Raw genomic sequence first — 13,549 nt, 5'->3', positions numbered from 1 at the left:
CCGCGCGCGGGCAATGCCGCGCTGCCGCTGTTCACGACCCCTGGCGCTGCGGGCGGCCGCGCGCGCAGGGACGCGGCGAGCGACGACGACAGGCAGGAGGACACGCCCGTGCGCCCGAACGCGCCGATGCAGCGCAACTTGCCACTGCCCGCCGTCCCGCGTGTCACGGCGCCGCCGGCGATGCTCGACGCGGGTGTGGGCGCGGGCGCGGCGGGCCGGCACCACCATCACCACCATCACCATCATCACCCGGGCGAGCAGGACGCGGGGCCGTATCGCGACGAGGACGTGTTGCTGAGCCTGCAGCTGCTCGCGTATCTGAGCAAGTACCCGCATGTGCGGCAGGCGTTTTATAAGCCGCGCGCGAGCTTTCATCCCGTGACAGCGTCGTACAAGGCTGGCGGGCGTGCCGCGGGCGCGGGTGTGGGCGCGTCTGCGGCCGCTGGGCCGTCGAGCGTGGGCGCACGACATGAGCAGGGGCCGGCTGCGGCGTCTTCATCCGCGTCCGCGTCCGCGTCGTTTTTCAAGACGTTGGCCAAGCGCGGTACCAAGGGCAAGGAGCCCGCCGTGCAGCCGCCCCCGTTCCCGAACACCTCGAGCGCGGCCGCGAACCCACAGCAACAGCAGCAACAGCAACAGGACGTCACGGCGCCGCAGGCGGTGCGGCAGACGAACGTGTTCTCGCTCGTGGAGCGGTTCACGTTCCGGCCGAGCTCGTCGGAGAGTGACTTGCCGAACCCGCCGCCGACGCTGCCGCAGGAGATCCAGTATTGGGCGGGCGTGATCATGCGGAACGCGTGTCGGAAGGACGACTCGCGGGGCGGGATCCGGCAGTGCGCGAACAGTGAGTCGACGTTCCGTCTTTCGGTGTTGCTTTGTTACCGGTCGCTGATCCGCGCGGGACGCAGTGCTGTGTGGGCGGTGGGAGTCGTATCCGCGGGAGTTCGCCAAGTGCAGGCGGTGTCGCAAGGCGAAGTATTGCGGGAAGGAATGCCAGAGCACGGCGTGGAGCGAGGGGCACCGGTTCTGGTGCAGCTCGAAGGACGAGGACGAGGCGGAGAACGCACCCGCGCCGCCGCACCCCGAGGACGCGCCGCGGCGCGTGGACGCCGCAACCGCTACCGGGCCCGCGGCGGACGAGGATACGGTGTCGGGCGGCGCGACGGCGGTCGGGCTCGGGCTTGGACGGCGCGCGGAGCGCGTAAGGGAGCGTGTGATGGCGACGGTGGGCGTGGGCGCGAACACGGCGGAGGTCGCGCGGGCGGTGGCGAACGTTATCAGACAGCTACCGCCTGGCATCACGCCGCGGCCGGGCGCGCGCGCCGTCGTGGGCGCAGGAGGAGTGACAACGGCTAGAGAGGGAGCGGTGGCGGCAGCGGCGGCGACGGCAGCGGAGGTGGAGGAGGCTTGGGGCACGGCGCGGAACCCGGGGTGGGGCCGCGCGTTCTACGAGGCGTCGCCGTTTGTGGGGACGGACGAGCGGGCGGGGCGCGAGGCGTATTTTATCCCGTTCCAGCGGCGGAGGGCGGATCCGGCAGACGGCCCAGCGGCTGCTGCGACGACTGTGCGGCGGCGCGCGGAGACGATGCCAGGTGGGATGGTGCCTGTTGTTGACGGGCCTTCGCGGACGGTGGGAACGACGACGACGACGACGGCGATGGTGGAGCGAAGCCGGTTTTTCAACGCGCCTGCGCCTGCGGGTGCGGGTGGCGGACGGGCGGACTTGTCGATGATTGCGGGGCCGTCGAGGGTGGTGCGGGAGGACGACGGGGAGGTGTACGGGCTCGTGGCTGGAGACGATATCTCGATGGACGTCGATTGAGTGGGCGGGGCGCGGTTGGTTGCTTGGTTGCTTGGTTTTTTCTCATTGGGTTTTTTCTATTGTCTTCGGCTCGGCGCGCTGGCGTCGGGGAGTAGAGCGAAGACGCACACGGTTTATACCTCGCATGTTCACTCTTTCTGTCGTTCTCACCTCACCTCTCGTCTACTCGCAATCTCGCCGCACGCGCACACGCCCCGCCCGCACCTTTGGACCACTTTTTTTTTACTTCCAGACGGGAAATATATCCCTCAGGTTTCCGACTTGGCCTGTGTCGTGATGGGCCGACCGTTGCTGCACGATCTTTCTTGAGGCTGTCTTGCCCTCCCCTGCCCTCTCCCCCTCCGATCGAGTGTCCTCCCCCACCATCTAAGCGCGTCGACGAGCGTCCGTGCACGGTTCTCCCTCCTCACTCTCGGCCGCCTCTCGGTCCTACTCTCTACCAGTCGGGTCTCTCCCTCACCCACCCCCTCTCGTTCAGTATACTCCACCGCGTCGTGTTTTTTTTTCTCTTTTCTCTGTTCTATCATACTTTGTCTGTCCACACGTTGCACATCACACCGACTCTCTCTCTCTCCCCTCTCTCATTTTTCACGTCTATCCGCTGCCCTGAATGCCTGCCTGTTTCTTTTCTGTCTGTTTTTTTTTTCCTCTTTCTCTTCTCTCACACGTGTGGCTATTCGGTATGATACTCAGTACTCAGTTCCCCTACCGGTCCGTTTCTGCGTCGTATTTTGCATCAGTATATCATGTCACTAGTCTGCATATATATATACTTACGATTTCTTAGCTGTGGAAACGACGTGCGGCCGATTGATGAGGCTTGTGGATTGGTTTTTGAACGGAACAAAGCTGCCTGCTGCTTCTGCTCACCGCTCAGCTCCAACTTTTAGTCCTCGCAAGGTAAATGCTTCTCTCAACCGGAGGCGGTTCGCACGGTCCTCATTCCCCGCTGCGATAAAGGCAGGACCTTTCTGAGGGCTTTATTCTGGTATATTCCACGGAGGCGGAGCGAACTCGGGGTTGCTGAGAGTGCCGAGGAAGTGAACTTGCGAGGGCAATGACAAATGCGTGTTTGCGCGGAACAAATAAAGGCTGAAAAGTCTCGCGCGTTCTGCGTGTTTCCATCCCTCACTCGTCCAGTCACAAGTCACCAGCACCTCCTCCTCCACTTCGCCCAATCTCCCTTGCTCATTTCCTTCTAATTCTTGCTTCATTTGCATAACTGAAATGGTGCGTGCACCGTGGTCGGCGCGCGCGGGACCGCTTTGCTAACACGTAGACAACCCGCGGGTGCGCTGCGTCACGCAGGCTGCCCAGGCAACTTTCAAGTCTATCAAGTCCCTCGTTCCTCTGCTCGACCGCGTTCTGGTCCAGCGATTCAAGCCAGAAGCGGTACGCCCGACCGCGTCTCCCTTTCTGACCGCGCCGCCGTGTCTCACGCGCTCTCGCCCGTTTCGTTTAGAAAACCGCGTCGGGTATCTTCCTGCCAACGTCCGCTACGAGCAGCCCCCTTCCTGAGGCGACCGTGATCGCGGTTGGTCCCGGCGCGCCTGGCAAGGACGGCAAGATCGTGCCCACGTCGGTCAAGGCGGGCGACCGGGTGCTCCTTCCCGGCTGGGGCGGTAACTCGATCAAGGTCGGAGAGGAGGTGTGTCTGCCTTTAACTCTGCACATAATCAACGGTGCTGATCGAATATAATTGTGCAGGAGTATTTCCTGTTTAAGGATGCGGAGATCTTGGCTAAGATCCAAGAGTGAGCGTGTCGCAGAGGATGAGCGCCTATGTAGACGCGGAGGAGTACTACATTAAAAGTTTGTTATATGAGCTGCTTTCACTCTGGGCTAATCGTCATCGCCTGTCTACGCTTCATGTTTTCCGCCTCACACATCCATTTGTCGCACCCCAACTCAATCGCATGCTATCTTTCTCGTCTTTGATGTTAGGTGGTTGCTGTGCGTTCACGATATAAGGATAAACCCGACGATTGGCAAAGGTCAAGTCAATCTGCATGTCAATCCTGTTGACTAGTTGAGAGGTGCCGGTCATTGCAAGCCTTGGAGTATGCGGAACATGTCTGTAGGGTATGTGTGTACCTTGCGCAATTCACTTGCTACATCTAAGCCATGCATTGCCTGCAATTCAGAGGTATGTGTTGCTGTGAACACGAAAGGTGCTACAATTTCTCATTCAGCTTCGGAGCACCAAATCCCTTGGCCGCAATAACTTGCTGATTGCCTTCCGGAACATTTCACTCTAGGAAAGGCAACTTGCCGATGCTTATAAAGCCACAAAAACACATTGTATTATGATCCCCCACCCTTATAGTATAATAGTATGAACCCCGATAGAGGTAAGTAGATGTCCACACCGCGAAATTTCCTAGTGTAGGTCTCTACACAAGGAACACGTTAGTCGGTAGCGCTCGTCAAGAAAAGGACGAGGACATACGCTCAGCTCGTCGGCCCGCCATACTATGGAGCGTAACCGAAAGATATTGGTGAGCCTGAAGCGCGACCTGCCGACGGCGTTTTCTCACACCGTGGAAATAGGGTGGCGGCAGACTCATGGCGCTAGTTGACAGGTGATTTTCGATAGTCGCCATGATGTCCTTTGGAGGGTAGGCGATCATTGCTGTCCGATTCCTGGACTCTACGATGCGTCGATCGACCCGATGTGTCCCTGATCAGTTTGTATGAAGAGTGCATGGCACAGACAACACTCACGAGCATCGGATGGACGGCGGTGTGATGACCTTGCCTTTGGCCTGGTTTATGGCCGTGTAATGTCAGTGCTCGCTTGTGGGAGCGCTGATGGATAATGTCGGTGCTTGCTTGTGCATGCGTTGCCTTTGAACAGGCGGCTCCTGCGTGCGCGCCGTCAGGTGGATCGGGCTACGGGAGGAAGGGTATGAGCACGAGCTAAATGAGGGGTGGAAGGGGTGTGGCATACGTCGTTTAAGGCATCAGCGAAGAGAGCATGGCGGAGGATTGATGGGCGCATCTGACGGTGCAATGATGAGGATGTGTGCGACGCGCGACAAGTGGGCGATGATTGCTGTTGTTGGAGGAACGAGAGGCTGCAGGGGGGTATTTATACGTCGAGGCAAGGTGGTCCAAGCGCCGGGTGGTACAAGTGCCGCCGGGTAGTCCAAGCGAGGCATGGACAAGGCTATTGTCCACGCTTTGCCACTGTCTTGGTTACATGCCACCGTGCTTTGTCTCTTGAAACCACCTGGCTAAAATGAAATTTGGTCAGATGCGCCTTAGCCCTGAGGGTCCTTTATCTCAGAGCACAGGTGAGACAAAATGGACTTAGTGCCACTGAATCCGCCTAGACTGCTTGTTCTATAGATCGGAGAGGACACTGGAAGAGCTTTTAGGTCGCCAAATCGCTCAACCTTCAGTGTTTGATTGGGTGGACGCTAAAACAGCACCTTGCAGTCCTAAATCGTTGACTGACTTTGTCACCAGATTTACAAGCGAACGCATGATGATGATTGAAAATGAGACCATCGTTACTGTATTTCGAATGTTTATGTAGAATGCGGGACATGAGGAGAAAGAGGCAAGACGGGTGCGTTAAAAAACCCTGTGGGGAAAAAGCTACCGCCATGAGACAGATCAACCAAGACACAAGACGAAAGACTCTGCATCGAGAGAGTGTGTGAGAGTGAATATAGACCGAGACAGGAAACCTGTGGGGCATACCTCCGGTACCTAACTCCACCTGCCTGTCCAGGTCCCGACGAGACCCGCATCGACGTTACCCGTGCCTCTGTATGTATGGAGAACTGCTCCGCTATCGTTTTGTATGAGTAGAGTCACATTCTTTCTATTGTTCTCCAAGACCAGGCGGAACGTTCCTCGTCGTCCTAAGTTTCGCGGAATTTCTGGACCTCTAAAATGGCCTGATCCACTAGCAACAGCATTTGCACTGGCCAGCCCCTGGATGTAGTCGAGGTAGAAGTACACGTTTTCGCGGTTGACGTTGACAGTGAGGTCTCCACCGACGCGCTGAGCAGGCCTGTCATCCTGACCTTCCTGCGTAGCAAGGTCGACGAAGAAAACATCGAATTCTATGAAAATAATTGTCCGAATATGAGCGCAATGGAAAGGATATACAGGTAGTACATTACCTTCTGTTGTGATCTTTGAGGTAATAGTGTCTATAGTGAAAGCGCATGTCAAAGACCGCGATGACAGAGGTAAGAGAGGAGAATTACCTTCAGCTTGGGTCCGGACATTGTTGTTTCTATTGTGATAGAGCACGTCAATCGCTGCGATGAGTAGGCGAAGGGGGTGCACTACAGTACTGAGGTGCGTAAAGGCAACGGGGGATATTTCGACTAGATGAAGAACATAGTCAATGAATCGCTTGCACGGTCGTGAAAATTGGACAATGCTTACTTGTATGGGAGAGTCGGAGAAGAGCTGTAATGCTGCTCGAGAGATTGTGACGGAGGACTTTTATATATTGCTGCACATTGTATATCCGCACAAATGCGAACATCCTGAAAACAGAACGTGTAGTGATGTAGTAAAGAATAAAACAGAAGATAGACCTCAGGCCTGTGAAACTGTGGCAAAAATAGATATTGTATGCTCATAGGCGATCGATAGCTCTCGCCTTGTGAGCCTTCGGAGAAATTCATGGTCTTCAATTCAACTTGGTGTGTTAATATGTCCGGAATTTCGGAAAGCAAAAGGATCATCGAAATGACAGCAGGCGCAGCACGACTCGTCTCTGAACAGAAAATTTCATAAATTAAAAGAAGCAAGGATGCATGCATTAGTGGGGATTGAAATTACCATTCTGGATGGACAGGGATCATACCTTGAGTTCTACATTATGAGTGGTGAGGCACTTAATAAACGAGCACCCTGTTATATCGAAATGCGAGGTTGAAAGGGGGCGTCACAGTTCCTCGACATCTGATTACATTCCATTCACCTACCATAAGAAAGAATAGCAATGAACGACCTCGTATCACTGAAAATCAGCATAGTCCATGACCAATGAAGCACCCGTCATCCATGTCAATTCGTTTGGATGTGGAAATTACTGGAGCCGTCCTGTATCCTTCAGAGAGTGACTAAAGTCCCGGATTCATTTATTTGAGTGTTATAGGGAACGCAAACTATTGTCACGGAACCATGAGATATCGACCCGATGGCGCTGTTTCAGAGGAATCAGATAGATGATCGCATTACCGAACTGAACCAATTTCACTGAACAAACCCGACAGTAATCCGACTGCTGAGCTTGGAGTATGCGCTGAAATGGTGGATAGTCAAGATGAGCGTGTCATTTTTTCGAAGCATGCTAGAAAAAAGAGAAGGCTGCTGAACAGCGGATCTAGAGCCTTGGTGCCAGGTGTTGTGCAAGGCAATCATATGACCGACTCCATGTGCATCGTAGAGTTGAGCAAGACGCTTTCGAAGTCCAACCCTGGTCACACTGCTCAGTTCAGGTCACATTTTCGCTCCATGACAGGACTTTTCACCTGTTCAGGCTTCCATTGTTCAGCACCTTGCTTAGCGCTATTACTGTACCTCTAGGCAGTATCGGATGTCTCCTTGCAAGACAAAGGTAAGACCATCGCCGGTGTCACCCCATAATTCGTCATGGCCCATGGATCGAGTCACTGAAAATTTAGCTAACGTTGATCCTTCCACAGGCTTTCCTTCCACAACTAGAGAACCTCAGCTTTCCCTGTCACCCTGTCACGACATCTGCGTGCTCAGAGATCGAGTCAGGTTCCTCCAATCAGTCCTCGTATTTTTGTACTAATTCGGGTGTTCTTGCCTGATGTTTCAAGAGGCTCCGGCTAAGAATTCAGTACGTTCGAGATGGTAGCCGACATCCGTAAAAATTTCGCAGACCACATGCGCGCAGGTTCTTTTGGGTTGTGCACTTTGATATCCTTCAAACTGCTGAATTCGTCTGCTTTACAGAGGATTGCATGAGTCAATGCAAGAATCTAGTATTCCTTTATCTAAGGCCTCTTGAAAGCTGCTATCGCAAGATGTTATAACAGCAACCCGTGTTTCCTATGGCATGCAGACGGTCAACTCTGGGTCCGCATACTACCTATAGTATGGCTGACCTCTTCCATTGCCCTGTCCCAATAGTTTCCAGTTTCCAGAGCAAGCGGGGTCCCCACTTGTCACTTGTTTTCTGTGTAAACCTAATTGAGCTACCCAAATCTCACTTGTTCTCAGGGGGTTGCAAAGCAGACTCAGGAGCGGCCAAAGAAAGTCAGACACTCCGGGGAGGATGACTGCCGCCTCTTAGTCCGTTTCACCTGAATGACTACACGTGTTCACGGGAATCTTGGGAGGTATGCCGATGCCTGCCAAACACTCGATCTAGAGCTTCGCTTACCTATGAGGGCCTCCGCGTCTACTCTTCTCTTCGAACCTCTCAAAAAAGGACTTTCTAGACGACCTCGCGCTCCTGATGCTGTGACCTCCGTCAAAACAAGACGCTCTGACACTTTCCGAATCTCCGAACAACTCGACACAGGACTCCATCACCTCACACAAACTCCTTCTTGCATCTTATCGAAACTGGGCCGTGAGTTTCTTAGATTGCACTTACGCGGTAGGACAAGCAAGTTCGGGGGCAACCGTTCATCGGCTTCCAAATATATAAGTGCATATCCTCAAAACAGAACATATTTCACAGGTACGATTCGGTCTCTGATTGCTATCACTGTCGAAGGAATATTATCGTTTGCACTGAATATCATGTGCGCAGAAATGTATGATATAATTTCCTTCGAACCCCAACTATCCTGTATGTAAACATCCGCCTCCTCTTTTGCAAAAGGCTATCAACCAACCGACTTTCTTCTTCCGGGCAATCTTTTGCCTTGACCCTATTACGACTGCTGATGCACGGTTCTAATCACTATGACAGAACTCGACCAATTTCTAAGTGCAGCCTTGACTGACCATCGTCTCACATGCGATCCGATCCATCAATGGTTTTGAGGAAACAGACTAGTCAGATCGTATGTGCATTGTACTTCACATCACATGCTTGGCCCTCTCCACTATTCTTCGTAGCTTTGCGCCTCCAGATGATCCTGTTCTTGATTCATCAGCGAATCTCGCTCATCGACCAAGAGAGCTGAAAATTAGCATGTTTTTTGCATTGTTTTATCAAATCGGCTCTCACCATGAAAGATCGCATGGTTTGACAGAAATGTGTAAGATTGAAACATGAGAACCAATCATCACTACTTTCTCTTATGCGGCTCAGAGACTAGGAGGTTTGTCCGTAGATGTAAAGTGAGACGATCAAGTATCAGTTCCAGTACTCAGTCATTGCACTCAAAGAATTGCATGAAAGTGGCACAGAAAATACTCTGGCTCGCTTTATGGACTTACTGCCCGACTCTTCAAAAGATCCAAACTGACCTAATGAATACAAAGGAAGAGCTGTCGTGCCTAGAGTGGATCCACCCGCCGTTTGCTCTCGGAGAACGATGAAGCCTAGTCGCTCCTGGCTAGGATTGCATACAGAGGGCAAGACATCCCGTACCGGTCGAAAAACGCAGGACAAGTTCAATGTTTATCTGAGAAACCCATAGGTGAACATAGATCTTACAAAACCCTGAATGAGTCGCAATATGACTAAAAAAGTATGTTGAAACAATTGCTGCGTAAAACACGCCACCGCCAAGTGATGATGTGAGTTACCGTCGGTATCAACAAGCGAAAGCGGTACTCACCAGGGAAGAAGTCTCAAAAGCTGTCTGTCCAATCGCCACTCCAGTCTCCATCGATATCCCATTCATGACCTTCCGCCGAGTATGTATAGGTGAAGCGCTCTTCATCATAATTCAATCGCAGGTCGACGCTCTTTTCTTTCAACGTCATGGTGAACGTGCCGCCTCCAGTGACCTTGTCCGGAACCGCGTCTCCGGAAAAGTCACCTACGCCATGTCTTTCGTCAGGCGACACATCGTTAGCGCCCTTTCCGCGTATTTTTCCCAGTAAGAAATACATGATGCCTTCGATTGCTCCAACAATCAGAAGGCCTGGTTCTGGTTGGACATCTTTCGATGTGGACTCCGCAGCCTTGATATAGGCTGCCGACTGGGCGTCGTTTGTTCGAACCGCGCCAAGCTTGCTGAAGAATTGCTTAAATTCTGCAGAGAGTGGATCGCTCAGATAGTGCGTGCAAATGATATAGACAAGAGGTGCCATTACCTGACTTGTCAAGAGACATTGTCACTTCAAAACGATTGTGCTGTGTTAGGTGGACAATTAGCCATAACTACCTGGAAGAACGGACGCACATCTGTATGTGTTGTATAGGGAGGTGGAGGTGCCAGAGTCTAGAGGAACACAATTCTGGTCAATATAATGACAAAGTCGCGCAAATGAATCGGTGCTCACGAACAACAGAAGATGGGAGCAGTCTGCTGTTTGAGGGACCTGGTCAACCCCTTTATAACTTTACATCTATCATGATTAAGAATAGCTTAAGCAAGTCATATAGAATACCGCACGAACCGTTGCGGGACTTGAAGAGCTAGATTTCTCATGCGATGCAGGCCCATGCCACCGCGGTGTTATCAATCGCAGTCTCGATGCCAGCTGATCAGTTGCGCCTGCATATTCTCACTTGCGAGCGCCCAAGCATGTCTTCCATCTCACCCCATGTGCGTGGGTGCCAGGGTAAATTGCGTGGTCGCATCGACCTGTTAGGGTTTCGGAGAGTGAGCGGAACCTAACATGGGAAATGCAAGGGACGGCCTCTTAATAAAGGACCAGCCGGCGTTTGTGAAGATCATGTTATGAGGTAGGAGAGCCATTGAAATGCGGATACAAGCGTACCGAAATGCGTTTATCCGGAAATTGGACGGAATGCTAAATTGGTCTCTGCACGAAGCAGTGGGACATATGATTTGCCAACATGGAATTCTGAAGCATCATTGCGCGTGAGAAGCCCGAATCAGCGAGGAAGATTGAGGAACAAGGGGTGGAGGGTGGACCATACATCACATTCATTAGAATTCTAAATATGAACGGAACTCTGCCTGTGTCTTTGCAAAACAACGCAAGTGACTGATATATCATGTTTAATGTAAAATCCCAGTGATGTATAGGAGGCCGTTCCTAGATAATGATCTGGCGCAACTCGCCCTCTAACTTTATTATTAGACAGGCGGAATGGTCGCGGAACTCTGAACTCAAAAGGAGCGCTGTGAACGTATTGAGTATTCCGGGGGATCTTATATTGAGTTAGTTTCGAGAGTCATGGGAGACGAGGGCTGATGCTCAGAGAACACGATACCTGGAACAAAATTTATTTGATCACTGCAGACGATGTTGGGCTCAGCGGAGACGACAATTGTCGTCGAGCAAGAGCGACACTAAATGGGAAAAATTCAAGACGGGTTGGAAGTTTGCCCATACACCGATACTCTTCAAAATAATCCCAAGCGCAGTGAGTGTGTAGATCTGTGGAGGTGAGCTCGTGGAGATAGGCTCAACTGGAGAAGATTTGTTTCACACTCCGCTGGCTTTGTCCGTCACAACAACCGTCTGCAGTGTGCGGTCCCTCTCGTATGGAGCTGACCTATATACAGAACGACTGTCTTCTGTGTAAGGCGCCACGGGAACTAGAGCTAGCCCAGAGTCTTCAACATTTCTATCGATGGCCAACCCTTTTGTGTGATACGGAAACTGCAGCATGGTCCTCTCAGATTCTTTTCGCGAACTATAGATGACGACATGACGGAAGCTCTACCTGCTGTTCCCCCTTCATTTTTTTGGCGACTACAGTATGGCTATACTAGATGATGATTCACTGAGTGAATTTAGTCCTTGGATATGGCTGCCTCCCAGGTTGTTTGGGGACCGGTTTCAGGGTGAAAATCGTTGCACAGGATTTGTTGGTGTGTTCCTTTCTACCATTTTGCTACTGCTCTAGTGTTGATCTGTATAAGGATTCGTCTCCCGGTAGCATTCACGCATCTTTAATCCCTCCATCGCTTTCTAATGGAGTCTCTAGTCCAAGGTCCATGTATCGGACCCTCCCGCACTATCGACAATCGTCGTCAGCGGATTTTCTCGAGATGCTGTCCTTTCTTTTTGTTGGGTTATTATTATTATGCTTTGAAAGCTCCCACATTTCTTTCTCAGCAATAGACACTACCGTGCTGATATGGCTTGCACCCGGTCCTGAAGAATTTTGAAAACACATGTGCTGATTTTCTCACTCTCAATCTTGTCTGTATGGCTTTACGTTGCCATAATGATTCTATCTGGCTTAAGTATGGTCAGACAAGAACTTTCTTGCAGATCTATGCAACGGAGAATGCAGTTCTTTGGTGCGTAAATAGATGTGTCGCATGAGCCTGGGCAACCCCATCTCCGTAGGATTGCCACATTCACAATAGTGGGCGGGTCTCTGGGGCCTTGGACATGGCGGAGGACAATAGGCAAGTTTTGTGGACCAAGCTTTGTGAACAATAAACAGCATGCCACATGATTTATCGAAATCGTCTAAATATGCCCCAATCGACCCTCTCTTTCTTCAATAACCTCCATAATGCTGCCTGCATATCCCTTTGCTCTCGGGGTTTTCTTGGATCAGCGCCGACCGAAGCTTTGCTTTTACGATCTTGGTGACATAGACAACGTATGCTCTCCTTCAATGTCTTCATTTCCTGCTGCTAACTGTTCGCTGTCGAAGTACCTCTCTTATTTCCCTGCCACCAAAACCAGGCTCCGCAGTTCTCGCTACATATTGCTGCTCGCTCGTACCAAACGGGCACTCGAGCAAGCGAGCACTGACATTATTTCATCGGCAACCTGTGGATGTCGACAGTATTATCGCCTTTATGAAGACACCTACAGGTTCTCGATATCTTCTCCTGGACTGTCTCTGCTTATGACTACAGTGGCATGTAGTCTGTCCAAGGACGTGAAAAAGGAGACATGAGGGCATGCACTGCTGGACTACCCATCTCATGATTCAATCAGGATTATTGTTCAGTTTGGCATCGATCCTGCATATAGCGCATATCATGTTGACTGATGGGATGTTGTTTCCTCACGAATTGAGATCTGGTAGAGATAGGGCCGTGGGAGGATCATCGATTGCATCGATGGCCGTATTCCCAAGGGTCTATATCCCCTAAGTGGTCAACGTGTTATCACATGGTGCGACGTTGTATTCAGCACCCGCAGTGACGGTTAGTCCTAGTTAGTCTCGTTCACATCTATTTTGTATGTCTCATCGCTGACTACTTCATTAGGAACCTCATGGAATTGGCTCGAGGGATATAGCAAGGCAATGGGAAGCCTGTCCTTCAAGAATTCGGTCACCAGACATAGGAATCATACTGTACGTAGACGGCTGCACATATCGCTATTCTCTCTGCTGGCCATTCTAACTTGTATTCCTTGCGTCAACCAGGATATGATGGCCAGATTAAATTGACCCAGACCGACGATTCTGAGCTCTTCATGCGATCAAGCCACTGTAGAACTGTAGGCCTTCTTTATGGGTTGGCAGGGACGACATGCACACGTACCCTGCCCTCTATAGGTCACTTGCAAGGGCGATATTCAAGCGATGTACGAGTGGCCTGCTTCTCCGCTTTGCCACCTGTTCCATCCAAAATGACCAGCTTCGGTCATGCCTACTTTGCTGGTCTCCTAGCGTTGCTCCTCCCCGCATCCACCCTGATCATCCTCCTGAAT

At 51.8% G+C, this 13,549-nt stretch overlaps 6 protein-coding genes across 6 annotated transcripts; 4 read left to right on the top strand and 2 right to left on the bottom strand.

The window, feature by feature from the left end:
• Window positions 1-180: 180 nt before the first annotated feature.
• Window positions 181-1,078, top strand: HETIRDRAFT_316366 (uncharacterized protein; the record flags this gene model as incomplete). Its single annotated transcript, XM_009546622.1, has 3 exons — window positions 181-423; window positions 529-844; window positions 909-1,078. Coding segments are annotated over 3 exons (729 nt in total), but the record flags the coding sequence as incomplete, so codon positions are not given.
• A 341-nt stretch (window positions 1,079-1,419) lies between these two features.
• HETIRDRAFT_149154 (uncharacterized protein) lies at window positions 1,420-2,605 on the top strand (the record flags this gene model as incomplete). The annotated part of the gene is made up of 2 exons (XM_009546621.1): window positions 1,420-1,930; window positions 2,027-2,605. A coding segment is annotated over one exon (314 nt), but the record flags the coding sequence as incomplete, so codon positions are not given.
• Window positions 2,606-2,952: 347 nt separating this feature from the next.
• Window positions 2,953-3,586, top strand: HETIRDRAFT_473722 (uncharacterized protein). Its single transcript, XM_009546620.1, has 4 exons — window positions 2,953-3,052; window positions 3,131-3,214; window positions 3,285-3,470; window positions 3,530-3,586. Exons 1-4 carry the CDS (start codon window positions 3,050-3,052, stop codon window positions 3,578-3,580), a joined length of 324 nt encoding a protein of 107 aa, XP_009544915.1. The 5' UTR covers window positions 2,953-3,049; the 3' UTR covers window positions 3,581-3,586.
• A 1,199-nt stretch (window positions 3,587-4,785) lies between these two features.
• HETIRDRAFT_120808 (uncharacterized protein) lies at window positions 4,786-6,066 on the bottom strand (the record flags this gene model as incomplete). Its single annotated transcript, XM_009546619.1, has 5 exons — window positions 4,786-5,058; window positions 5,283-5,340; window positions 5,550-5,898; window positions 5,959-5,971; window positions 6,046-6,066. The coding sequence occupies 5 exons, from the start codon at window positions 6,064-6,066 to the stop codon at window positions 4,786-4,788; spliced, it is 714 nt and encodes a 237-aa protein (XP_009544914.1).
• Window positions 6,067-9,574: 3,508 nt separating this feature from the next.
• Window positions 9,575-10,039, bottom strand: HETIRDRAFT_416696 (uncharacterized protein; the record flags this gene model as incomplete). The annotated part of the gene is made up of 1 exon (XM_009546618.1): window positions 9,575-10,039. The coding sequence occupies one exon, from the start codon at window positions 10,037-10,039 to the stop codon at window positions 9,575-9,577; it is 465 nt and encodes a 154-aa protein (XP_009544913.1).
• Window positions 10,040-12,813: 2,774 nt separating this feature from the next.
• Window positions 12,814-12,984, top strand: HETIRDRAFT_416695 (uncharacterized protein; the record flags this gene model as incomplete). The annotated part of the gene is made up of 1 exon (XM_009546617.1): window positions 12,814-12,984. The coding sequence occupies one exon, from the start codon at window positions 12,814-12,816 to the stop codon at window positions 12,982-12,984; it is 171 nt and encodes a 56-aa protein (XP_009544912.1).
• Window positions 12,985-13,549: the final 565 nt, after the last annotated feature.

This window comes from Heterobasidion irregulare (assembly GCF_000320585.1).
Source record: "Heterobasidion irregulare TC 32-1 unplaced genomic scaffold scaffold_04, whole genome shotgun sequence".
Taxonomy (NCBI): domain Eukaryota; kingdom Fungi; phylum Basidiomycota; class Agaricomycetes; order Russulales; family Bondarzewiaceae; genus Heterobasidion; species Heterobasidion irregulare.
The sequence above is the reverse complement of the archived record's forward strand: the minus strand, read 5'-3'. Positions and strand labels throughout refer to the sequence as shown.